This window comes from Camelus dromedarius, chromosome 14, assembly GCF_036321535.1.
Source record: "Camelus dromedarius isolate mCamDro1 chromosome 14, mCamDro1.pat, whole genome shotgun sequence".
Classification (NCBI taxonomy): Eukaryota; Metazoa; Chordata; class Mammalia; order Artiodactyla; family Camelidae; genus Camelus; species Camelus dromedarius.
Genome location: NC_087449.1, coordinates 58838383 through 58864452, shown reverse-complemented (window position 1 = coordinate 58864452; position 26070 = coordinate 58838383). Strand labels below are relative to the sequence as shown.

The 26070-nt window shown below is 51.1% G+C and overlaps 1 protein-coding gene across 1 annotated transcript in view; it reads left to right on the top strand.

Annotated features, from left to right (window-relative positions):
* Positions 1 to 26070, top strand: part of IGSF21 (immunoglobin superfamily member 21) — a 234731-nt gene that overhangs the window by 196781 nt on the left and 11880 nt on the right. Inside the window, exons 4-5 of the mRNA XM_031464194.2 lie at positions 2396 to 2514; positions 24353 to 24468. Coding sequence (XP_031320054.2) covers positions 2396 to 2514; positions 24353 to 24468 — 235 coding nt within the window. The remainder of the gene's footprint in view (positions 1 to 2395; positions 2515 to 24352; positions 24469 to 26070) is intronic.

Here is a 26070-nt window from a genome sequence, read left to right as displayed (position 1 = left end):
CCAACTGGGCTGAGCCTTGTTGGCCTAGATTAGGATCCTGGTCTTTATTTTAAGAGCAGAGAGAAGCCTTTGAAGGGATTAGGTAGGAGAGTGCCACTAATCCCATTTGCATTTGAAGAGATCTGAGTTCTACCTGGAGAAGGATCAGGAGGGAGATTAGCTGGGGCAGAGAGACCAGCTACCATCTCCGCCCGTTTTCCAGGTGAGAAAAGGTGCTGGCAGCGGAGATGCAGGGGAGAGGATAGTTCAGGGTATATTTAAGATGTAGAACACCCAGGACTTGGTCACTCACTGTGTTTGGGGAGTAGAGAAACAGGAGAGATCAAGGAAGGTGCCCAAAGAGTGACATGGACCCATGGTGGAGGGCAGGACCATTTGTGGAGCCAAGGAACCAGCAGAAGAAACATCCCAGGCTGCAGAAATACTCCTAAGTGAGAAGCTGCATCCTTCTAAAGCCCCAGTCCAGATGTCCCCTGAACTGTCCTCTGGACCACCCGTGCTGTATCCCCTCCATGTGTCACCCAAACATATTGCTTATGTTACTGTCACCTGAACATGAGCGTAGTGATTGCCTCAACACGTCACCTGTGTCGCTATCACAGAAACACATCTTCTGTGTAGATCACCTGTGTGGCGGTTACCTGCACGTTTCCACCTGTGTCAACCATGTTGTTATTATCTTATCACATCACCTGGGTAGCTGCCAGCTCCACGTGTCCCCGGAGCCTGCTTCTTTACAGAGGTGTCACCTGAGGATGTCACCCTACACAAGCCATTTAAGCAGGTTGCCTCTAGAACAGACACCTATGAGTGTCACCTAAACATGTCACTTTAGGTGACTGTCACTCAGCAACCCCGCCCAAGAGAGAGGCTATTTTTTCAGTCTAGTTGAGTTACAAACAAAATATTTCCCAGAGGGGAGACAGTTCCCTGCTGTTTCTGCTGTCAACGCGCTCTGTCTTCCGAGATAGAGACGGGAGGCAGCATCTTACCCACAAAGTTTCCCTGATGGAAAGCTCCCTGCTCTTCAAGTCCTCGCGAGACAGTCAGTAGACCAGATGTCAACGCCCCGCCCTGTGTATTCTATGGAAATGAAGGTGTTTGTTTATGCTAATGTGGGCTGGCTGGTGGGAGGGAAGGAGGAGCTGTTAGGTGGGCCGCCTTTTCTCAAGGAGACCAGAGGATGGGAAGGGGGCCGGAAGCCCAGGTGTGTGTAGGGGGTAGGGATGGGGGGAATGGGGGAGCGGGGGACAGTGAGTCATAGGAAGAAGGAGCTGGAAGACAAAGATGGGGGCTGGGGACAGCGAAATGAGAGGAGAAAGCAGTGGAACTGAGGTTGGATTGCTCAGCAGAAACAGATGGGAGAGAGAGGCTTAGCTGAGCGGAGGGAGATGTGCCGATGAGGGGGTGGGAAAGAAGATCAGAATCGAAAGAACCTCCCCTCTCAGCCACAGAGCTGGGACACACCCCCCGAGGCGTGGTCTTAATTAACCCCATTCCCCCACCAGCTCTCCAAGACTGCCGCCGGGCCAGTTTGATGGGGAGAGCACTGAGCTTGGGCATTCACTAGGGTTCTATGACTGTAAACTTTTCTCCCTGTTTTCTGCTGCGGCATGAGAACTTCTGAGACTCCACTTTCTTTAAGTTGTGGTCAGAATACGCTCCCCTTCGGCTGCATGGTTAAGCCCAGAGAAGGCTGGAACTTGCTGCAGGACACACAGATTTCCCTGACGCAGGAGCAACAGAGCTTTTTAACTGCAGGTCAAGGCTCTTCCCCTTCAAAGTGTCCAGATCTCACTTGCTAGGAATCCCCTCCCTTACAGGGCATCACAGGACGCAGGAACAACAGGTAACTGTCCGTCACGCTTTTGCATGTGACGATCCTCCTTACAGAGGCTTTGCGGTACCATCGTCGCATTTAATCCTGACTGCAGTCCTGCGAAGCATCAGCCCCATATTTTAGATAAGAAATGGAGGCCCAGAGAGAGACACGGCATGGCTTATACAAGGTCACACAGTGTATCAACAGCAGGGGTAGGATTTGAACTCGGCTCTCTCTGACTTGATGTCATTTCCATGGGGAGAGGGAGAGAGAACAACAAACCAACTCACTTCAGCGTGGTCTGACCCTGTAGACCCTGCAGAAAGTTCCGAGAGGAGCACCGATTTAACTCCAGCTAAACACACAGCCCACACTTTCATCCTCCGGGGCGCCGAGCCAGGGCCTGGCATACAGTTGGTGTTCTATAAATTTTGCTCCTCCGCCCAGCACCGCACGTGTGGAGCGTTGTGGACAGAAAGCTGAATGGTGGGGCTTTGAGGCTGGTGTCCTGCAGCGCTGTGCCCTCTGGCCCCAGACGATGAGCCCTCATCCTGCTCCTCTGCCTCCCCTCAGGCTGCCCGAGGTCCGCATCTCCGACAATGGTCCCTACGAGTGCCACGTGGGCATCTATGACCGCGCCACGAGGGAGAAAGTGGTCCTGGCATCAGGCAACATCTTCCTGAACGTCATGGGTGAGTGCGGGGCCCTGGGCACTGGTGTCACTGTGTGTGTGCGCGTGCATATCCGCGTGCACAGAGGGAATGTCCTGGGAACCACCCGCCAAGATGCCTGCTGGACTGAGAGTGGACCCTCTTCTTTCCCACACTTGCCCCCGAGGTTCAGGAGGCGGGTCGGGCCAACTGACACTATTTGCATGCGTGTGTGACCTGTGTGGCCTTGCCACTAAGGATGTCCTCTCCAGAACCCCTCCCCCTACCAGCACAGACACCCTGACTTCATGAAGGCAGGGCTGTACCTCATCCCTGGAGCCTCAGGACCGGGCACTTTGAAGGGGCTCCAACACGTTGAGTGGAATGAATGGGGTACTAAAGGGGCACTGAGACTTCCCAAGGGGCAGCAGCCTGCAGCAGCCTCTGCGCCTCAGTTTTCCCTTCTGTAAGATGGGGGTGGGATGCAGGCCTAGTGGATCATTCATGGACCTCCGAGCTCTAGGCTCTGTGACCCGGTGATGTCACGAAGAGGGAGGTACTGAGCTGTGTAGGCACCTTTCCCAGGCAGAAGCCAGAAGCCACGTTCCTAGAAATACCTATGGCAAAGTGCAGTGGGGGTGGGCACTCCCCTGGGAGGGAGGACAATCCAGGAGCCTCCAAGGGGGTTGAGACAGCACCTCAGTGGTCCTGCACATCTACTGCAGAGAGAACATCCCTTCCCTTTGCCTCCCAAGGCCTTTTCTGAGACGCTGAAGCATCAGACGACAAGTTAGAAAGTGTGCTGGACTGGATGTCAGGGTTCCTGGGTTCCGAACGTGTGTCTAGGCCTCCATTTCTACATCTGTAAAATGGGGGTAATAATACTAGTGCCTGTCTCCCGTTGGCTGTGTCCCCCACCCAGCCCCGGTTTCCCCATTTATAAAACAAAGATTTCCTCTAAGGGTCTCAGAAGCCCCTGCCAGCACTGACGGCCTTGCCACTCCTGGAACTTGCTTTGGCTCCGGGCTCTGTGTTCCCTGATTCTCTTATCAAATAATATTTATCAGGGAAACAAAGCTTGCTGTACTCAGGCAATCAGTGAAAGCACAGAGGCCCCGTGGAAAGTCACTGCTTCTGGGGAAACTGAAAACCTCTAAAGGCCAGACCTCCAGAGGGACAATGATTCCTGCAGTTGCAGCGTGCAGTGTGTCTTGGCACCCTGGGGGATGGGCCCGGGCCCGGGCCCGGCGGCGGCTATGTCGGGAAAACCTCCCCTCTTGCAGCCTTTTGCCCACTGAACGGCTCCTGTAATGCGTGGATAAGGCGTGTTCTCCGTGCCCGGCCCTGGGCTGGTCACACCAGGGAACCCGGCACAGAATGAACCAGTTTGCTCCATCAAGGGGCTCCCAGTCCAATGAGAGACATGTCCTTGATTGTTTATTCATCATATATCAACTGAGCACCTATTATGTGCCAGGCAATATTCTGAGCCCCAGATCCATCAATGGTATCTCTCACACAAATAGTAATTGTGTCAACTGAGAATCAAGCACAATCAGAAAGTTTAAAAATTGTCCCCCACTCCCTCCCACCAACCTCCAGGACTGTCTCCTTTAAATATATTCCAAAGGAGGTTTCAAAACTTAAAGTCTACTCATTGTTTTGGCCTGTCTATGGCATTGCATAGACACTTTCTTGTCACATACAGGCACACACAGGGACCCTCCCTCCAGGCAAGTGGAGGTCACTGAAAGCTGGGGTCTCCTTTGTGCCACAAGAGACCCTAGAGACCGTGGCAGCCAACAGTGGGGCAAGGCTGCCTCTGTCCCATTTGAGGGTCAAAGGGAAGCTTCCCAGGACAGCAGGGAGAGGGGTGTCTGAGGAGCTGGGCAGCGCCCAGGCCCCCACGTGCATCAAAAGCACAGAGCAGGTCCAGGGAGGGCCGGGCACCCCCGCCTGCCAGCACCGAGCCTGCATCCGCGCCTTCTAACGCGCAGTTTCCCGAGGCCTCCGGGTGGAGATCAAAATGCAAGAGCGGCTGTAATTTCACGCCTGTAACATCCCTGCTATGTGGTGGGGAAAGACATTTGGGAGCCCCGTGGGTGCCACCGAGGGTTTGTGCCTCACACAGTCATTAAAATGTTTTTATCCGAGCTGCAGATAAATTGTAAGCCAATTTGAAAGTTGCGTGCTGGGCCCCGGGAACGCGTTATACACAGTCACAGAAGGATCACGGAGGCTTTTCTTGGGGGTGCTGGTGATGCGGGAAGCGTGTTCAGGCTGCGATGTTACAATCAATTAAACGTGAGGCCTAGACACCCCCACTCGTGGAAGCCAAAAGAGGCTGTTCTGATTCTGCCAGAAGACCAAGGCACTGGGGTTTCTCGGCCACCCTCACCCTGCAGCGTGGCCACCAAGGGCACCTTTCAATCAAGGCTGCTTTCCATCCAGCTTGGGCTATGCGCCCAGCACCGTGTGCTGAGTATTCAACCCACAGTTAATCCTGTGACCCTCATGAGAGCCTCCCGAGGTATGCGTTGTCATCCCCATTTGACAGATGAGGAAACGGAGGCTCTGAGGGTTTAAGGGGCTCACCCACGTGAGTTACAGAGCTGAGGGGGTCCCACCAGTTCTGCCTGAGACCAAAGCTGGTGCTCCTAACAGCAGCTCTGAACTCCCAAGGGAAACATCCCAACCTCTGGTACAACAGCTGTTAGTCACGCAAATGTCAAGCAGGCATGAGGGCGGGGTGGGGGAGTACAAATGGAGGGAGCTGCGACTGAGTCCTAAGGAGGAGCACTTGACTTTCAAAAATTTAGATGGCCAGTGGGACTGTTGTGCCTTTGCGGGGGGTAGGAGGTGCCTATAAGATTCTTGGGAGGGAGGAACACATCCATCTGGTCTCCCCACTTCTCCATCGCTGTGCCCCAGTGCCCGTGAGTGGTTCTCCCATCCTCTGCTACCCAGGGCCCCCTCACTACTCAAAACCTCTGAACAGAGCACTGGACTTGGAGTCCAGCCGACCTGAGTCCAAATCCAGGTTAGCGTCTACTTGTGATGTGGACAATCCAGCACTGAACTTCATTTCAGGTAAAAACAGTATCAGAATGTCTTTTTTTTTAATTAAAATACATTAGAATGTGACTTGGCCATCTATATGATGGGCATTCTAAATCTCATTCATTCATTCATTCATTTTTTTTTAATTGAAGTATAGTCAGTTTACAATGTTGTGTCAATTTCCGGTGTACAGCATGCTGTTTCAGTCACACATATACATACATATATTCATCTTCATATTCTTTTTCATCACAAGTTACTACAAGATAATTGAGTGCAGTTCCCTGTGCTGTACAGAAGCAGCTTGTTGTATATTTTATATACAGCAATGTGTATCTGCAAATCTCGAACTCCCAGTTTATCCCTTTCCACCATTCATTCTTCATTCGTTTACTTACCGAGTATTTATTGTCGTGTGCATGGGAACTCAGCCTCAGCAATTGGACAGATGAAATTCCAAGTCCTCGTGGAGTGGACAGTGCAGGAAGGGAGACAGACAGGAGCAAGGAGACAGCGGGGACCTGTGCTATGTCAGAGGGCAGTCAAGCAAAGCAGAGGGACGTAGGGCTGTTGGAAACAGAGCGGGCAGCAAGGCCTCTCCGAGAAGGTGACAATCCAAGAAGGTGGGGCCCGAACTGTGTGGATTTCATGCCTCCATGCAACTGATTCATCGACGGCTTACTCAGCATCTCCCCGGTGCCAAGCACAGTTCTAGGTGCTGAGGACGTGTCCCATCAAGGGAGACAGCTCACGGTGCCAATGCAGAAGCAAAGCCTGGGTCTATGCTCAATCCCCAGGGCGGCCCATAACCAATGATCACAAACGTGGGTGGCTTAAAGCAACAGGAAGGTATTCTGTCACCATTCTGGAGGCTGCAAGTCCAAAATCAAGGTGTTGGCAGGGCTAGACTCCACGTAAAAGCTCTAGGGAAGAATTCCAGCTTCTGTTGGTTGCCAGCCATCTCCGGCTTTCCTTGGCTTGTAGGCGCATCCCTCCCACCTCTGCCTCCATCCTCACGTGGCGTTCTCCGTCTGTGGGTCTGTGTCTCTGTGTCCTGATTTCCCTCTTCTTGTAAGGACACAAGACCCTGATCCAGTGTGACCTCATTTTAACTTGGTTACATCTGCCAAAACCCTATTTCCAAATAAGGTCCCACTCACAGGTACTGGGGGACATCAACATAGCTTTTCTGGGGACACAATTCAACCCATGTAACTGAGCCAGGAGGTAGCAGAGCAAGATTCACTGTCTGACTCCAAAGCCCACGCTCTCGGCTCCTGACCACGCGAGTCACCGTTCATTGTGTGCTTACTCCTGGGCCAGGCCCTGTGCTACGCTTTTCATAAATTAACTTACTGAGCAGTCCCCAGAGCTCTGGAAGGCGGGTACTACCACTTCCCTTTTGACAGATGGAGATGCTGAGAGGCTACACCCCTCACCCTGACCACCCAGCCAGCTAGGGGGAGAGCAGGGAGAAACGCATCCTATGCGCTTAACCATGCTGCTCTCCTAGAAGTCACAGAGTATTGATAAGCATGAATAAAATGGTCTGTCTCGGGATCCCTGTGTCTCTTCCAAAGGCTTCCAAGTAAGGTTGGCGGATAAAGGTAGAATTATGCAACTTGAGGCCACAATGGCACCAAAACACACTATATGCTTTCCAAACCTGGAGCCGGGGGCACACAGCTCCCACCCCGGAGAACAGTTATTAATGAACTTTGCATAGCTTGTCTCTCTCTTTTTTCCCCCACTATATTTTACTGAATTTGTATTCAGTGCCTCTGGTACTTTTATTCCTTTGTGTCTTTTTTTAATTTTATTGAGATATAACTCATTTAAAGTATACAAGTCAATGGTTTTTAGCATCTCCCCAGAGTTGTTCAATGGCTTTTAGCTGTACAACCGATTTTAGAACATTTTCATCACCCCCCAAAGAAACCCTGTACCCATTAGCTGTTACTCCCCAACCCATGCCCCCTCCCTCCAGTCTTAGGCTCCCACTAAGCTACTTCCTGTCTCAATGGATTTGCCCAGATATTGCACATAAGTGAGACCATATAACATTCTTTCACTCAATATAATGTTTTCAAGGTCCATCTGTTCTAGAGCCTGGATCAGTACTTCCTTCCTTTTTATTGCTGAATAGTCTTCCATTGTGTGATGTACAGCATTCGGTTTATCCATTCACCAATTGGTGGACGTCTGGTTGTTTCCCTTTGGGGCTATGATGAATAATGCTGCTAGGAATGTTCACGTACATGGTTTTTGGGTGAACGTGTAGTTTCAATTCTCTTGGGTATATAACTAGGAGTGGGAATTGCTGGGTCAAATGGTAACTCTATGTTTAACCTTTTCAGGAACTTCTAGACCTTTCTAAAGCAGCTGCACCATTCTACATTTCCACCAGCAGCATATGAGGGTTCCAGTTTTTTCACATTCTCACCAATGTTTGTTGTTACCTGTCTTTTCAATGATAGCCATCCTGGTGGATGTGAAGTGGTATCTCATCGTGGTTTGGATTGGCATTTCTCTCCTGGCTAATGATGTTGAGCATCTCTGCATGTGTTTATTGGCCATTTAGTTATATTCTTTGGAGAAAGACCTTCAGATCCTTTGTTCATTTGCAACTGGGTTATTTGTCTTTTTATCATTGATTTGTAAGAGTTCTTTATTCTAGATACCAGAGCCTTATCAGGTGCAAATTTTGCATGTATTTCCCCCCATTTTGTGACTTTCTTGATGGTGTCCTTTGAAGGACAAAATCTTTTCATTTTGATGAAGTCCAATTTATATATTTTTTCCTTTTGTGGTTTGTGCTTTTGGTGTCCTATCTAAGGAGGCTTTGCCTAAGCCACGGTCACAATTTTCTCCTATGTGTTTCTTCTAAGAGTTTTTATAGTTTTAACTCTTACATTTAGGTTTATGCCTTATTTTGAGTCAATTTCTGCACATGGTGTGAAGGAAAGCCCACCTTTATCATTTGCACGTGGATATCCTGTTGTCCCAGCACCATCTTGTAAACAGACTCTTCTTTCCCTGTGGAATTGTCTTGGAATCCTTGTTGAGAATCAGTTAACTATAAATGTGTGGGCTCATTTCTGGACTTGATTTTATTCTGTTGATCTATGTGTCTGTCTCCAGTCTGAGTCTGGTGGTTCCTTGCTGTGTGACTTTGGGCAACAGGTTCACAGGACGTCCTCCTTTGGCCAGTTCCTCAAGCTTCCCCATTAGAAGAAACTTACGCTGGGGCTGGTGAGGGCGGCAGGCATGCTGGGGAGGTTGGGGGTGATGGAGGCTGCGCCAAGTTCCAAGAGGCCACACCAGAACCTAGGATTTCTGGAGAGATCTGGAGCTCTGCTTTCTAAGAACAGATTCTTTTCTTAAAGGTTATATTCCACATATAGTTATTATAAAACATTGGCTATGTTCCCTCTGTTGTATAATACATCCTTGTAGTTTATTTACACCTAAGAGTTTACCTCTTAATCCCCTTACCCTTACCTTGCCCCTCCCCCTTCCTTCTTCCCACTGGTAACCACTAGTTTGTCCATCTGTGAGTCTGCTTCTTTTTTGTTATATTCCCTAGTTTGTTGTGTTTTTTAGATTCCACACATAAGCGATATCATACAGTATTTGGCTTTCTCTGTCTGACTTATTTCACTTAGCATAATGCCCTCCAAATCCATCCATCTTGCTGCAAATGGCAAAGATTCATTCTTTTTCATGGCTGAGTAGTATTCCCTAGTGTGTGTGTGTGTGTATATATACCACATTTTCTTTATCCAGTCATCTGTTGATGGACACTGAGGTTGCTTCTATATCTTGGCAGTTGTAAGTAATGCTGCTCCGAACATTGGGGTGCACGTATCTTTTCAAATTAGTGGTTTGGTTTTTTTCGGATGTATACCCAGGAGTGGAATTGCTGGGGCATATGGTAGTTTTATTTTCAGTTTTCTGGAAATAAGTGCAGCCACTGCAGAAAACAGTAAGGCTGGATTCTTGAAGTCGACTCTCTGGACTCCTTGCCCAGTGCCTCTCTCTAAAAAAGGGGCACATCCCCAGGACCAATAATTGGAGTGTCGAAGGCCTCTCTTGACTTGGGCAGGAGAAATGTCTAGGGCTCCAAGTAGGATGGGGAACTCTGAGTGCCGAGGGCAGACCCTGCGCCCCTCAAAGGCCTGCTGCTGCTCCCCTAGGCCTGAGCAGAGCAGGAGAAACACAGCCTTGCCTCTCTGAAGGGTGCCAGTGGGAAAGCCGTAGAATCCCCGGTGAGGACGCCTGCCTGGGTGGCAGGACGGCTGTGGGGGGATGGGTGTCTCTCCGCAGAAGCAGCCAATGTATATGAGGGGGAGGCACGTTAGTCAGTGAAGGGAGACGGCTGGCCTGAGGCTCCCTGGGGGTCCTGAGGCAGGGTAGCTGGGATGCAGCCCTCTCCGTACCCCAGGTTGCCTGCTGGGTGAGAAATGATCAGCTCATTCCCTCATCTCGGAGCTGGAGAGATGAGCCACCCGCTGGGCTTGAGCTAATTACAAGAACTGGCCCCAGGCGACTGCAGTGGTCACAGGCTGCAGGGAGCACGGACTGCTGTCGGGAGAGGCGTGGGCGGATTGGGGTCCTGGCCAGAGCTGCAGGGGTGTCCCAGGGTGCCGAGGGGGAGAGGGTGCAAACTTCCACCTCCCCCCTCAGGAGCCCCCAGGGTCCTAAGGACCAAGCCTGGGTGTTCTTGTCCTCCCAGGAAATATCTGGGCGCCTCCAAACCCTCTCCCCTCCCCCTCCTGCTTCCCACCTACCCCGGGTGAGTGACAGCTGATGCCCAGGGTCCCCCAAAGTGGGAACAGGAGAGAGCTGCTAGCCCCCAGTTGAAGAACTACCCCTCTCTTTAGGAGGTTGACTAGAAACAGCTTTTCCTTCCTTAGAGAGTCGACGGGTTGTTAAAAGAGTATGGGCCTTGTATTCTTTCATGAATTTTAAACCCAGCTCTGCAACGACTAGTAATAAAAGCTGGAAATGTTTATTGGGCATTTATTATGCACCAGGCACAGCTCTGCTTGACATCTGTTAACAGCCTTTAATTGTCAGGACAGCCCTCTAACGTAGGGTCTCCAGTTACTTTCCCTGTTTTACAGGTATGAAAATGGAGAGGTTAAAAAAGTTACCCAAGGGCACAGGTCCAGCAAGGATAGAACTGAGATTCAAACCCAGGCAGGCTGGCTCCAGAAGAAGTGGTCAGAGGCCTAACCATTATGCTACACAGGCAGGCTAGTTAATCTCCTTGAGCCTCAGTTTTCCTATCTGCTAAATGGGGTGACAGTAGCTCCTCTCCTGTTGAGGCATGAAATGTAAAGGCTTGTGTCCCAAACTCACAGGGAGCACTCCTGAAGACGGTAGATGTTCTTACTTCTCATGCATTTTGCCCTAACTTTCACCCTGGAAATGCCCGTGGGGCCAGGAAATAGGTTCAGAGTTGCAGGAAATGACGTCAGCCCAGTGGGAGCACTCTAAGCTAGGCAGTGACAACACTGGTCTCCCATCCTAGGCACTGGTACAGATCAGGAAAGAGTGGAACCAGCAGCCCTGAGTCCAGTCCCACCTCCTCTGCAGTCTTGCTGTGAATTTTCTTTGTCAAGCCTCAGTTTCCTCATCTGGAAACTGGGGGTAATGAAGATTCCTACTTCCTAGGGCTGCTGTGGGGAGTAAATAAGATGGTGCTTACATAGCCTGGCCTGCTGGCTGGGTCTGTTGGCAGGGCAGGCAGTTAGGAGGGGAGAGTCAGAAAGGGCCAGCCCAGGGCTTGGGCAGGAGAGGCTGGACACGTGAGGCATTTCCAGACAGAAGCCACAGGACATGGGGGCCAACTGGAAGAATGGGAGCAGATGTGGAGGACATGGCAGGACCTGGCACTGGATGGTGATGTTCCCCTGAGAAGGTACCAGTGAATCCACGTGATCTCAGTCAGCAGACGATTATGGTAGAAAATGGGCTGCTGGAATTACTGCAGTGAAGAGGCCAAGGCCAAGGCTGCAGTCCTCAGGACCTCTGACAGGGGAGCTGGATGGGCAGTGGGGAGCCTGAGACAGCTGGCTGGGCTTGGCTGCCAGAGGTGGGCTGCAGCCCAGAGGACTGAGGCCAGAGTGGCCAGTGTCTTCCAAAAGACAGACATAAAGCCTGTTCGGGGACTGAGCACTGCTATCTTAAGTGCCTGGACCTGGCCAGGGACCTGGAGGAAGGATGCTCACTCTGCCCACCTGCCTGCCCGTGGGCCCTCAGCCGGCTGAGGTCACCGGCTGAGAGCCCATTCAGAGAGGAGCCGTACAGATGGGTTTGGGGCCCGGAGGAGTACTTTGGAGCTAACTGGGTCATCTATCAAGGACGGTCACTTCCCAGCTTCAGCCTCAAAGGCCAGAGCCTGCTGACCACCTCCTGGATAGGCTTCTAGAATCCTCCATCCCTGCCACTCTGAACACAGCCCTGCAAAGGAGGAGTGCCCTTGACTGCAGCCCACTGCATGCTCAGCCACAGACCCAGCACATTCCATGAGCCCACTAGTCCTCCCTGCAGTCTACCCTCCCCTCGGCAGGCCCTGTGTTGCCTCAGTGACAGGAGCAAAGTACAGACTGCTCAGAGAGGGCAAGGAACTTGCTCAATATCTCACAGCAGTGAGTGGGCTGGGGTTTTAGCTCAGGTCTGCTGGGAGCCAGAGTCCCTGATTTTCCCACTACACAAGGCTGCCAGGAAGACGGAAGGACATCACTTCTCTCTGAATGTAGGACAATAGGAGGCCATCTGGGCCTTGGTCAGACACAAATCTCCTCTCAATAGTGATGACACCTGGAATATTAAGGCTGAACCATCAGCTGCTCCTTCCAGCCATCTGGAAAGTCAGCAAGATCAGCGTCCCCATTTTACAGCAGAGAAAACTGAGTCTGCTCATAAAGGGAAGGCTAGAGAGGAACCCGAACATTCTCTGATTGCTGCTCTCCCTCCGTGGGGACCTGAAGCCCTGAGCTGGGGATGGAGACAAGGCCTTCGAAGCGCATCCGCACAAAGGATGTGATTTGGAAAGCTGCCTAACCCCTCTGACCCGTGATTGTGGCTGGAAGGAGCAGACGGCTTAGTCTAGCAGCAGGCACTGTTCTCTGCATCTTGTCCCTAGGGCCTCAGAGCTGACGTCACCAGCCCCTCTCAAAGGGAAACAGACAGATCATTTGCTCCTTCATTCCTCATACTTACAAGCCCTTGATTCAGCCAACACTTATGAGCCCCTACCGTGTGCCTGCTCTGGAAGAAGGATCGAGAGAGATTCGTTTTAATATGGGACAGCCTGGACATACTACATTAGCAGTGATTTTTGCAGTTACAGGGAGCCAAACATTGCTCCAAGCACTTTAAATATATTAACTGATTTAATCCTCACAACTCTAGAAGGTAGGTACTTCTATTACTCCCATTTTAATGAATGAGGAATCTGAAGCCCAGAGAGGTTAAGTAACTCACCCAAAGTCACACAGCGAGGGAGTGGCAGAGCTTGTTTTCAAGTCGAGACCACCTGACTGAGGAGCTCCTTTACAGCCTCTCCCAGAATGGCCCATCGGACCCTCCTGAGCCAAGTTGCAGAGATTCATCTGCTCCCTGGAGTTGTCCTGGCAGGTGGCTCTGTTCCTCACAAGGCTCTCACCAGCAAACTGGACCTTCTGTATCTCACAGACCAGGGCTCTCCTCTTGCTCCAGGGTTGCCTCTCTCCACCTACTACCCACCCTTCTCGGCTCCAGCCTCGGGGCCCCACCAGAGCGGGCCTGCAGGTCCAGCATTAAACCGTGACAAGTGTTAGGTCCGGGCGATGCTTTATCCCTTAACCACTGGGAGCTGAATGTAGTGTCTCTGGCAGAAGGTAAACTTCCCCGCCCTGGGACAGGCCCCTGAATTACAAGTGATATGTGGCCGTGGGAACTGCAGTGCCTCGGGCCCAGTGATTTAAGGAGCAGGCACGAGGCTGACGGCACAGGTGTTAACAGAGCTGTATCAAGAGCCGGCAGAGCAGGGACCAGGCGGCTGTGGGAGGCAATGAGCCAGTCCCTAGAAGAGTGTCTGCTGCCTGCATACACTCTCGGGGAGATGGAAGCAATCCCACTGCCTCACATACAGAAGGGGAAATGGAATAGGACCATGTTCCAAGTTGAGTTGGCCTGGGAGTCAGCACTCCTGTCTCTGCTGCCCGCCTGCAGTGCAGCCCTGGACCGAGTCTCCCCAACTGTACATGAGGAGGCAGGATTCCCTCACTCACTCCCTCGGAGTGATAATCTTCACACCAAATAATCTTAATAACGAGAGCTAACACTGATTGAGTACTTATTCTGCCAGGCATCGTACCAAGTTCTTTCTGAGCTTTCCCTAGTTTAATTCTCATGCCAGCCGGTGAGAGAGCGATTGTGATCATTCCCATTTTACAGTGTTCAGGCCAGTGATGGAGGTTAATGCTGACAAATCTGATGGCCAGTGGGTACAGGGACTTACCTGTATCAGGTATCCTGCAAAGCACGTCACAAACATGAGCCCTAGGAGACAGGGACTGTTGTGATGCCCATTTGACAGATGACAAAACTGAGGCCAGAATGGACCTGGTAAGGGATGAGGTTAGAGAGTCAGGGATGAGACAGGTGGCCAAAGCCTCAGGCTATGGGGCCAAGAGAAGGCTGGGGAGAGAGGCCAGGGCGGGGGGGCTGGACCTCTGAAACCTGTCTAGCACCCCCAAATCAAGCCCCTCCACCCTGGCCAGGGGTTGGATCCCGTTAGAATGAGTCTGGTTCTGCTTCACCCCACTCTTTACTGAAAGGCACATCCCAAGAGATGTGTGATAAAGCCAGTAGAGTCAAACGTTCTCGCCGCCACTGGGTGACTGGTACCGGAGCATTCTTTGTACGGTGGTTTGAGCTTTTTGATAGGTTTGAAAAATTTCCATAGCAAAATGTCAGGATGGAAAAAAATATACAATCCTCTTTCCTCAAAGTGCCCCCTTCTCCTCCCCACCCCCCTCACCTCCCCTGGGAATGACTTTATGAGAAGCAAGCAGCGAGAATGATTTACCTGCCCTCTGACTCAGGACATCAATCCTCAGATGCTGCAAGTACAGGAAAGACTCTGGCGGCAGAGCCCTGGGGAAACCTGCCCCTGGAAGGGAGAGTTTTGAGCTGGGGGCATGAGGGGCGCTGTCCTGCTGGGAGGTTGTCAGGAGTGTCCCCAGCCACGTACCTCAGTCCTCACAAGACCCACAGGCACCAGTCAGGAAACTAGCAACTGCCTAAGGGACACATTGCCTGTGAGCAGAAGGCCTGCGACCAGGGAGCCAGGTGCCCCAGGGGGGTGGAGGGGCTAGGGGAACACAGTTCTGCTGGAAGGGACAGAGGTCTTCAGACCAGGGTTGGGGAACAGGGCATGGGATCCATCCAGAATCTCTGAGCTCCAACCCATGGTTCTCAGGGGCTGGGGGAGGGGCCGGTTATAGACTAGTCTGAGCTTGAAGTTGAATTTGAGCTGAGTGTCACTGCCACTGGCCAGAGCTCCAAGGTGCCTCCCCATTTACCAGGGCCTCCCCATACTTCTGCGGGCTTCCAGAGGCTTCTATCATAAAGAGACAAATATGGCACATGTTGAAATCGCCCGTGTGTGTAATCTATCCCTCTGGGTACACTGAAAACATCCCCCAAATAGCCAGCCTTGCTGCTATTTAAAATGGATGCGTGTCACACCCCATAGATTTCATCTCTGCGGAAATGGCACCTACCGTGGGCCTGAGCACATTCGCTCTATTGCCACATAAACTGCAATGGCGTGGCAGGACTGAGGCCGGCACACACGGCAGTTACAGAACGGCCTGCTTCCAGCCAGGAAACCCCAGATGTGGGGAGGGCCCACCTGGGGACTGGCGGCCTAGGAGGCCAATCAGAAAACTGGGAAAATCGCCAAGCAGTCAATCAAGGCACAAGCAGAAAGTTGCTTCAGTTGCGGGGGTGGGGGGGAGTAGTTTGGGGATCTGAGATCCTTTGACGCAATCAAGGCATGGAAGCAGAGAGCCTCTGGGGAGTTCTACCTACACCCTACCTGCTAAGGCCGGGAGAACCCTGGCTGAGGTTCTCTGACTCCCCGAGCCTTGGCCTCCCAGTCAGTAAGAATTTTCACCACTGTTTACCGCGCACCCACCACCGGCAGAATTCTTAGTTCACGTAACACCACCGTGGAGTGGGTTTTGTTGTCCCTGATTTACAGATGAGCAGACTGAAGCTTACAAACATCAAAGCAGTAATTCAAACACTGAATTTGCATTAGAATCTCCTGGAGGGCTCCTTAAAACACAGGTGGCTGGATCCCAGCTGCCCACTCCCTCCTCACCCCCACCCCTAGATTCCTGATTCCGAAGGTCTGGAATTGGGCTCAAGAATTTACCTTCCTAACCAGTTCCCAGGTAAGACTGCTGGGCTGGGGAACACGCTTTGAGAACCTCCAGGTTAAAGTCACAGTGTACAAAATAGCACTAGAATGCAAATTCAGGTCCTGCTACCCCTTTGTGTGTGTGTGTGTGTGTGTGTGTGTGTGTGCGCGCACACGCATGCAGGTGAAGGGTTTTATTTCTCCATCAGCAGTGTCTGCCCAGCCTCAGCGATTCAGCGCCTCCCATGCTGCACCCCGCCAGCACTCCCTGCTCCCCCAGAGCAGCCAGCCAGAGCCTCCAGTTGGGGTTGTTAATTTTATCTTCCACCACTTTGAAAGCACAACAGCTGGCAGGGGAGGGGCGAGGCAGGTGAACGGGTGCTGCCAGCCAGCTCTCCATGGAGTGGAAGGCGGGGTGGGCCGATTATGCCTGCAGCCGCTGGGTACCCTTGTGACCCCGCTCCACTCAGAAAGGCCCCCATCTGGAGGCAGGGAGGGTCTGAGCACTGGTCACCCACGCTGACAGTGACCTAGACCTCAGATTCCCACCTCCCCGCTGGCGCATCAGCACATGGGCTCCCACCCAGTTACAAGGTTGGGGGTTGTGACTTGGCTGAGCAGCTGCCACATAAAAGGGCCCCACAGCAGCTCATATAAGTACAGACGCTGTGTTTATCTCTTCTGTCACTGATGGCGGCTCCATTTGGGGGCTTTTTGTCAGTTTTTTTTCCCCCTTGGCTGCCGTTACTACTCAGTTCAATATTTAATTTTCCCATAAACCAAAAAGAGTTGTGCTTTTTCCTTCTTTTTCCTGCTGGAATCCCCCTCCTGCTGATGGGCTCTTGCCTCCTCAGGCTTCTCCTGGGGGAGAGATGCCTGAGATTTCAGCCCTTCCAAGTTGGGCAGGGATGCGAGGCAGGACACTGAAGTCCCTCCTCCCAACTCATTCATCTGGCAAAAGTTTATTGAGCAGATCCTCATGTGTCAGGTCCTGTCCTTGTGGTGTTTACATTCTCAAGGGGGTTTTTGGAATAAAAAGACAAGTATTCAAACCAATAATATGAAATCACTGTACATTATGATGAGCTCTATTAAGAAATAACAAAGTGCTGTGACAGCGAATAGAAGGGGAACCTCACTTAGACTGGGAGGTGACATTTGAGCTGCGACTTGAAAAAGAAGCAGGACCCAACCATGCAAATAGCTGAGTGAAGGACTTCAGGCAAAGGAAGCCACTGTTGCAAAGGCCCTGGGGTTGAAATGAGCTTAGGGTGTTTACAGACCAAAAAATGTTTGGAGCATGGTGTTGGGGGGAGAGTCAAGCCAAGGCTAGAGGTGGAGGCAAGGCCCAAAGGATTGCAGGGTCTCGTGGGAGCCCTTCCACAAAATGGGCTGTGTGCTTGCCTGTATTAGGAGAAGTGAAGGAAAGAAGAAAGTAAACAGGAATTGAAATTGAATCCCTGGGTGGCAGGCTTGCTTGCACTGGCTCTGAGGTTCGGTTAAAGACGAACGAAGCTCTGGCCTCAGGGAGCACACACAGGGAGCCTAGGAAAGAAATAGACATGGGCCCAGGACAGAATGACAAGCACCCATGAGTATGACAAGAACAGGATAGCTCCAGGAATCCAGAGGATAAGCTTTAACCCAGTCTGGCTAAGTTCTGGAAGGCTGCATGGAGGAGGCAACATCTAAGGCCAGTCCTGAAGGATGAAGCAGAGTTAACCAGCAGAAGGACTAGTATGTCCAGAGCACAGAGGGAGGTGAGCAAGGAGAAGAAGGAACCTTGGGCAGCTCACTGCAAATGGAGCAGAGACGGCTTCTGGAGAAGATACTCTTTTGAGCAGCATCTTCAAGAAGCAGAAAGACTGGTGGAGAGGACAGGAAAGATACTGAGTTGTGAGGACCAAAAAAAAAAAAAAATGGAAAGAAAGAAATTAAAATAGGGAACCTGGAGGGGTATTTATATTCATGAACGCTTATATATTAAGAGAGTCGTTTTCTTGCTTTTTTTTAAATACGGTGTAATGATTAGGAGCTGATTGAAAAGGAAGGCAGTCAATAGAGCAGGCATGCTGAGAGGAAAGAATGGATTTTTGCAAATAATATAATTTTGAACTTGTCTTTCCCCTCCCCCACTCCTCCCCGAAATCTAATTGGTTACTGCCCTGTGATAAACGACACCCAGAGCAGGTGTGTGCTAAGCACCATTTTAGAGTGGTACCTAAAGAATAAGAGAGATGGTCCCTTCCTCCAGACAGTGGCCACTCCTGGGAGGGAGAAGAAATTCCCCACTATGTCCCTCCCAGCTCAGGGAAACGTGTGAGCAATCAAAGACATCATATAAATAATTCTTTTCTCTTTGCACAGCACTGTGCCATCCCTGTAGAAGGTTTATGTCCATATTCTCATTTACTCCTTCTCCCAAAATCCCAGGAGCTGGAAGTTTGGCAGGATATGTTTTATTGAACCCATTTTATAGATAGGAAGACTGATAGCCATGTGGGTCAATTGATTTGCCCAAGGTCCCATGGGATGTTTGTAGCCAAGCCTGGACCGGAACCTTGGCCTGACTCGGTTTGAGCTGGTTCCCTGGGGGCTGTTGGTGGGGAGAGAATTTAACTCTAGTTGACACAATTAGACATGGGCCTGCTGGGGCTTACATAAGAACAAGTTTGTGTCCCCAAACTGCAAAGGCCACAGGATGACTTACAGAGCCAGGAGCCATCATATTATCTGCAAAGTAAGTTACGATGCCTGAAACAAAGTTCTGCTTTCAAGAGAAAGACAGGCAATATTTGAGTTAATTTCATAAAACTGGTCGCCCAGCCACCGCCTCACTGTGTTGATAGGGTAACCGTTGAGCCTAAAATAATCTTGATTCCTGCCTCCCCTGAAGGTCTGGAACGGGGCATGCTGTGGTGTGTGGCTGTGTCAGATGCGAAGCCACTTTGCCTTCCCAGATGCTGGACAAAAATCAAAATTTTAGCAGCAATTCTCTCTGCTTCAGGAAAAGTGAAAAATAAAGTGGGAAGTCCACTGGCTTGACTTAGGGGCAGTGGATTCCGAGAAACTCTATGGCAGTGACCTCTGTTTGACTGTGATGGTGAATTTCTAGCAATGGGGGACTCTTCCTACTGTGCAGGGCTGGGGTTACCCACGTACCGTGATGTGTCCACAAGCGGTTTGTAAATTCTGAAGCTGTGCCCATGTCAAGGTTCTTACTGCTACTACGACTACGATTATCTCTCCCTGGCCCAGGCTGAACATGCCTGCTCAGTGTCTCTTCTCCTGGGGAGGGTTATTTCAGGTGTATGGTATGCACCCCCCCACCACCCAGGAGAGCACTGCTCTCACACGAACCCACCTGAAGACCCACTCTAAAAGCCCGCGGCAATGAGGCACTTCTGGTGAGTCCACTGGCTACTGTTGCAGAAGCGCAGGGGAGAAACTGGAGGTCCAGGGGTCTTTATGGATGGTTCTTTGCCATTATATGCCATGCACATCACAGCCAGGTGGCTCTGCTTTATACTCGCTCATTCTGTAGCCCAACTTTGAATGTGCGATTATTCTTGTCCGGGAACTCTAAATGCCCATGACTGCACTGGCCATCTGCCTTTGACTGGATGCTGCTCCTGGGGCTATGGGATCTCTCCCAGGCACAGAGACCTAAGGGGGCTGCTTGCTTTGACCTTGGTCAGCGACGGTAGCAGGGAGGCAGATGATAAGAAGGGAGATGAGGTTAGGGTTGGAGGAGGGAATGGGATGGGGACAGAAAGGAGGACTGAGCTGTGCATGGGGGTGGAGATGGAGTGGAGATAGGGATGGGGAAGGGAATGGACATGGGGAAAGGGCTGGAAAAGGGGGTGGGGATGGAGGTGGGGAAAGAGGATGGAGGTGGGGATGGAGGTGGAAATAGGACTGGAAAAGGAGGTGGGGACTGGGACGTGGTTGGGGAAGACTTAGAGTGAAGGAAGGATCTAGACCGCGAGCCTAAGAAGCAGCAGTTTGTGGGGGAAAGAGTAGCCAAGGCAAGGGAAGGAGGGAGGAAGGGGGAGAGGATGGTAGTGAAGTGTGGAGTGAAGCCTCCCTTCGCAGCCAAGGACTCCTGGATGTAGACAGCTCCCTGACTGCCTGCACTCAGAGCCCTCTGCTGGGAGACAGGGGGCCAGATGCAGAATGACATTTTCCTAGGACACAACGACTGAGGAATCTGTTGATGGGGAGTGTGAGAAGCCTGGGCTTTCCACACTGATATCAGCAGCTCTGCTGTGCCGTTGTCCACACAACTGAAATCCGTGATTGTCTTATGAGCTTGATTAACTGTACATATTGCTAACACCTGTGCAGAAATATAACGAGGGACAGGAACACAGCTTCCAATCAGGGTCTGTGTGGATGGTGTGCGTGGCTTGGGTGCAGATCTCCAGAGTGGGGATGGCTACAGGCGTGACTGTGTGTGTGTGTGTGTTGCAGGAAGGAACACCAATGCTGTGCAAAGAAACCTGGTGTGGATTTGGAAGGCCTGGGTGCCAGTCTTGGCACTGCCACTGACTTATGGTGTGAATCTAGGCGAAGGTCTACCTCTCTCTGCCCTCAGTGTGCTTACCTATAAAACAGAAGGTCTAGACCGGCATTCTCCTATTGAAATATAATTCGAGTCATATATTTAATTGTAATGTTACCAAGTCCAAGGTCACACCGCTCACTGCATGGCAGGCCAGTAAGTCAAGGGACAAGTTGTTGGGACAAGGAATAGTGACTTTATTCAGAAAGCCAGCAGACCAAGAAGAAGGTGGACTAGTGTCCCACAGAACCATCTTGCCTGAGCTAGACTTCAGGCTCCCTTTGTACTAAAAGGAGTGGGAGTAAGGTCAAGTATTTCCTGGTTCCAGTCAGCCTCTAGAGGGCATGTGCTAATTTCTTCCTGCCTGCAGTCATTCTCAGGTACGCCTGGTCAGGAGGTAGCCTGCAAGCTACACAAAGGTATTTCAGCTTAACACTCATTTTCTGGGAGGCAGGGTTCCCAGAGATGAACCATTATGTATAATTTAAGCTTGTAGGCAACATCCATTTAGTAATTAACTTGTAGCAAAAGCAACAGAATACAAAGGTTTAAGTAGAAGAAACAGATCCAATGTGGAGTCAGATTTGTTTTCCCTTGTTACAGTAAGTTTTCTAAGGACCACATTAAGAAACAGTTTTAAAAAGGTGAAATGGATTTGAATAATATATTTATTAAACCCATTATATCCCATGTATTATTTCAGTAACTAACCAATATAAAAATACTAGTGATATATTTCACATTCTTTTAAAAAATTCTCCTCCAGATTCAGTGTGTATTTTATACTTACAGTGCATATGAACTCAAAACAGCCACATTTCAAGTGTTTCATAGCCATGTGGGTGAGTGGCTACCATATTGGACAGTGCAGGCTCAGAGCGTTTTCTGGGCTCCTCACTAAACTGTGAATGCCCCAAAGGCAGAGACAATGTCTTATTCTCCTAGAAGGTAGCGAGGAGGCTCAAAGAAAGAATGTTAGTAAATAATACTGCCGGTAAATGCATCCCACTTATATTGGGTCCATTTTCATAACATTTTCAGGTACTACTTCATTGAATCCTCACAGATCCCTATGACTCCATTTTGCAGATAAGGAAACTGAGGTTCAGAGAAGCTAAATAGTTTGCCCGGGGTCACACAGGCAGCAGGTGGTACAGCTGGTCTTTAAACTCCGGGTGGTGTGATTTAGAGCCCACACTCTAACCACTGTCCTATGCTACCTTCCTTATAATAGCGATGCAAATAATATTCATTAAAACTGCTGAACTGTGTTGCAGACTTATTATGTGGCAGGCATCTTGTGTCATCTCACTTACCCCTCAAAGCCATCCTATAAGGAATATTCTGGGTGTCTAATTCCTATTTGCTCAATGAAAGGAAGAGAGAAGGAATGAGTGATTTTAAAGGTGCCCCCCTGCCTAGTTGTGAGCCTGTAAGATTCAGGGGGATATACTTAACCCTACACATAAACCACCGTGAGCAGTGCCAAAGAAATGTGCCAAGCTCTAATCGGCATGGTCCCTTGATCTTTGAAGCGACTGAGTTAATTACTAGAGCCCCCCACAGAAGCATTTCCAGAGGGATCTGGATAAGAAAGTGTCACTGGGAGCTGAGATTTAAATGAGTGTTCCCGAGGGCTAAAATGTGTGCTTAGGGCTACAGGGGCCAATAGGTACGAACTCCTTTCTTCTCTCCAAAGATGGAGGTGATGCAGCCTCACGTCGGAGTTTGAACCTGGAGTCAGGGTGCTCGGGTTCAAATCTGGACTCCGTGGACCCCAGGCGAGTCCCTTCCCCTCTCAAGTTTCCCCATCCATACAATGGGAATAAATAAACCCTTCTCAAAAACGAATGGTGAGGATGAAATGAATGAACACACGTGAAGGGCTTAGAACAGCTCCTGGCTGCTAAGTGTTAGCCCCTGTGGATTCTTGCTCTAGGATCCAGGTTTTCAGCGAGTTCTAGAAACATTAGATCGCAAAATCTGTGACTTGGGGGTAATTGAAGTGTTTTGGTGAATGTTTCCCCTCTCGGAAATCCTACCCACTTTGCCATCTGTTTCCTACCATCTCACACTTAATTACAATCCTCCATCTATTGTTGTTCCCATCGTTTCCTGTTTGTTCTGCTTCCCTTGCGGCAGCTGCCTGAATGAATGAGTGGCCCGTACCTGGCTTGGTTTCACTAGACCTTAAAATAGAGTTGCCAGGCGTCTCTCACCCCTGCCAGACTGTGCGCTTCCCCGCGCAGTATCCATCCGTTTCATCACTGGGTGCCTACGGCGAGCACCTGGCACCGTGCCCGGCACCTAGTAGGTGTCAGGAAATGTTTGTTGAATTTAATTAACCTTAACTGGAGTGAAAACCCCTTTCAGGAAGGAAAAGCCCACTCCTCTTCATTTTCTCTGCATCCCCCACCGTGCATGACCCAAGGCCACAGAAGCCAGAACCCCACAAGCTTTCTTTCCCAAGTAAGGTTCTAAGAGTCTGTCTGGCTCCTGTCCTGCTGACAACAAGATGGTTGGGGAAATAATAGCAGAGATCATAAGAAGAGCAAATTCCTGCCATGTGACACGCCCTTTCATATTAAGCAGCTGGTCCTTCTTTCAACTATGTCTGCCAAGGATTAGTCCCATTTAACAGTCAAGGAGACTGAGGCTCACTGTTTTGGTAACCAACCCAAGGACGTGGAAGTGGGGGTGACCTCGCTGGGATTTGGATCCAGGAGTGCCCGATGGCTCCACATGTGACCTCTCAATACCCCACAGAGCTGGCTTTGGCAAACCAGCTGGTAGGGGGCCAGTCAGGAGACCAGTGAGGGGAGTTGGTGGGAGGCGGGACCAAACAAAATAAGCCAACTTTGGGGGAGAACAAGAGAAACAGGGAAGACTCCTGGCTCTGAGTGGCTCCCAGAGTCAGCCACTTCTCTCATTCCACCCTCATCATGGTCTAAGCTACCAAGCTCTCTGACATAAATTCACGCTCTGTGTTTCCAGTCTCTGAAATGCAGCTCAGATCAAGTCACTGCACTTGCTCGAAGCCTTCAGTGGCTCCCCACTGCTCTCAGGACAAAGAAGGAAAACTCACAGCCAGCGGTGGGCTGGTAAAGCTGCTCTCTGGGGTCTGGGGCAGAGGAAGGAAACAAACGAATAAGCCCGGATTTGCAGTGGCGGCTGATTTCGGTGGTGTGAAGACGCCCACGGTGGCCTGTTCCAAGCTAGCAGCAGTTTAACAACTGGTTTACAAAATTCCCAGATATGTTATAATCGTTCTCATGAGCTGGTATGAACGAGCCCCAGCACACGGGGGAACCCACTGTCAGCCACCCGTCTGTGCCCTGCACATCTTCCCAGCCCCACCGGGTACCCCTCTCTTTGCCCTCCCGCCGCAACAGCCTACTTCCCATCCCCCTGCCCTAAGTCAGCCCGTCATGAGGGCTTTGCACATGCTGTTCCCTCCACCTGCCACACCTGTCCTCTGCCTACTGTTGCTTCCTCAGGTCACAGCACAAGGTCACTCCCTCAGGCTTGGACAAGTGCCTTTACACTCTGCCTCACCTCCTTGTAGCAAATGCACTGAGCGCAGTCAACCATGCGATCTCTCAACCCATGTTCGTCTTCCCCTCCGCGCTGTAAGCCCCAAGAGGCAAAGCCCTTGTCTGGACGCCCAGCAGGGACATCATTCTCACTGTCCAGTGACCACTCCTGGAAGCATGCAACATTTGTCCCCCACCTCAGCACCTGGCATGGGACCTGGCCCGTGGTAGGTAATCAGTGAACTCTTTTCAGAACCTTCCAGTTAAGCCTTTGTCTTCCTGTGCTTCCCTTTTGGGTAGCTCCTCCCACCTCCATCGAAGTGGTGGCCGCTGACACACCAGCCCCCTTCAGCCGCTACCAAGCCCAGAACTTCACGCTGGTCTGCATCGTGTCCGGAGGGAAACCAGCACCCATGGTGAGTGCCCCCGAGTGGTCCCTCCTCATCCCTGCCAGGCCACCCTCCTTTGTGGCTTGGCCAGCTGCCCATGTCACCGTGGTGCTCACTCTGCAGAGTGAAGGCGAGAGGCACGGTCTGCATAAGTGAACTCTGCCCCATCTGCCGTGGTCTGACCACGTCCACTCATCTGACCTGCTCACGCATGCCTGGGTCTCTTGCTCCCAGTCCCCCAGTGCTGAGAACTCCCACTTCTCCTGGACCCTGGAGTCCTACAACTGCACAGGGGGGTGGGCTTCAAGGGGACCCTGCATCGAGCACACTTCTATCCCAATTATGGAACAGACTGGAGACCAACGAGGCCTGGGAAGGGAAGGGTCGTGGAGAGTCACCCACTCGGTTTTTGACAGACCTGGGACTCAAGGTCACGTCTTCCAGCTCTCATTCCACTTCCTTCCACTGGAAGGAAGGAAGGAGAGAAAGAAGGGAGGAAGGGAGGAAGGAAGGAAGGAAGGGAAAAAGGATGGGAGAGAGGGAAGAGGGACCATACCTCTTTTGGCCAACTCCTTATTAGACCCACCCTTAACCTTAACCTCAAACATTTAAGCTCTGAGATCTGTTATGTCCAGCTCATGAGTCATTGTCATGGCTGCTTCAAGGGGCGGGGGTAGGATGTGAGAACATATGGAGAGCTGGATTCTAACCCCTAATGTCACACGTGCTGAATGACCTTGAGCAGGACCATCTCCCCTCTGCTTCTCAGGTTCAATAAAGAGCTTTGCGGCATGGACAATATTACTGTTTTTCCACTTTCTGTGAAGCAGCAGGACCTGTTTGGTCTAAATGAGATACACAGAAGCCCCAGGTGTAAAACATTTAAAAGGGAAGGAAGGGCACGTTGCCCTAACTGATCCCTGAGGCACCGCTTGGAACCCTTAGGGTTCTCTGAACCGATATTGAGAACCTATGGGCTACGTGCTCTGAAAGCCCCTTCCAATTTGACCTTGTATGAGACTGTGAGTCTGGTCTCTGTGAGTTTCATACATCACTAGGATTAGTGAGCAGTGGAGCTGGAGCCATGGGTAGGGGGGATTAGAGTTCAAGGTGGAGGGGCAAGGGCTCTCCTCTTCCAGACCCTGACGGTCTCACAGACACGGTCCAGTGGGGTGACCTTGGGACCTGGGCCAGCCTCACCCCAGGATCTAGGCCTCGGGAGACCTAGCCACCCAGGACAGGGCTAAGCAGAGCCAAGACAGCACGAAGCAGGCAAGCAGAGCGCAGGTGGGCAGCACCAGGGGTGCAGAGGCAGGCCTTCGATGGGGCTCCTTCCCTCCACCTCCACCTCACAGTTCCGAGGAGACAGACCACAAAGCAGCTTCAAGGGCAGCGATGGCTGAGAGCAGAACATGGTCCCCAGATTTTCCCTTTGGAGCCCATAAGCAGCTCTGACCTCCCTAAAATCAGACAAGCTGGTCTTTTTCCCCCGAGAAAAACTCCTTTTCTGGAGGGCACAAAGAAAGTCACAGCTCTGAGGCTGCAGGAAGACCCCCACCCCACAGAGCTCCCCGCTGCCCAGCCTGCCTGCTCCCGCCACTTAAGACAGGAAATACAATATTCCAATAA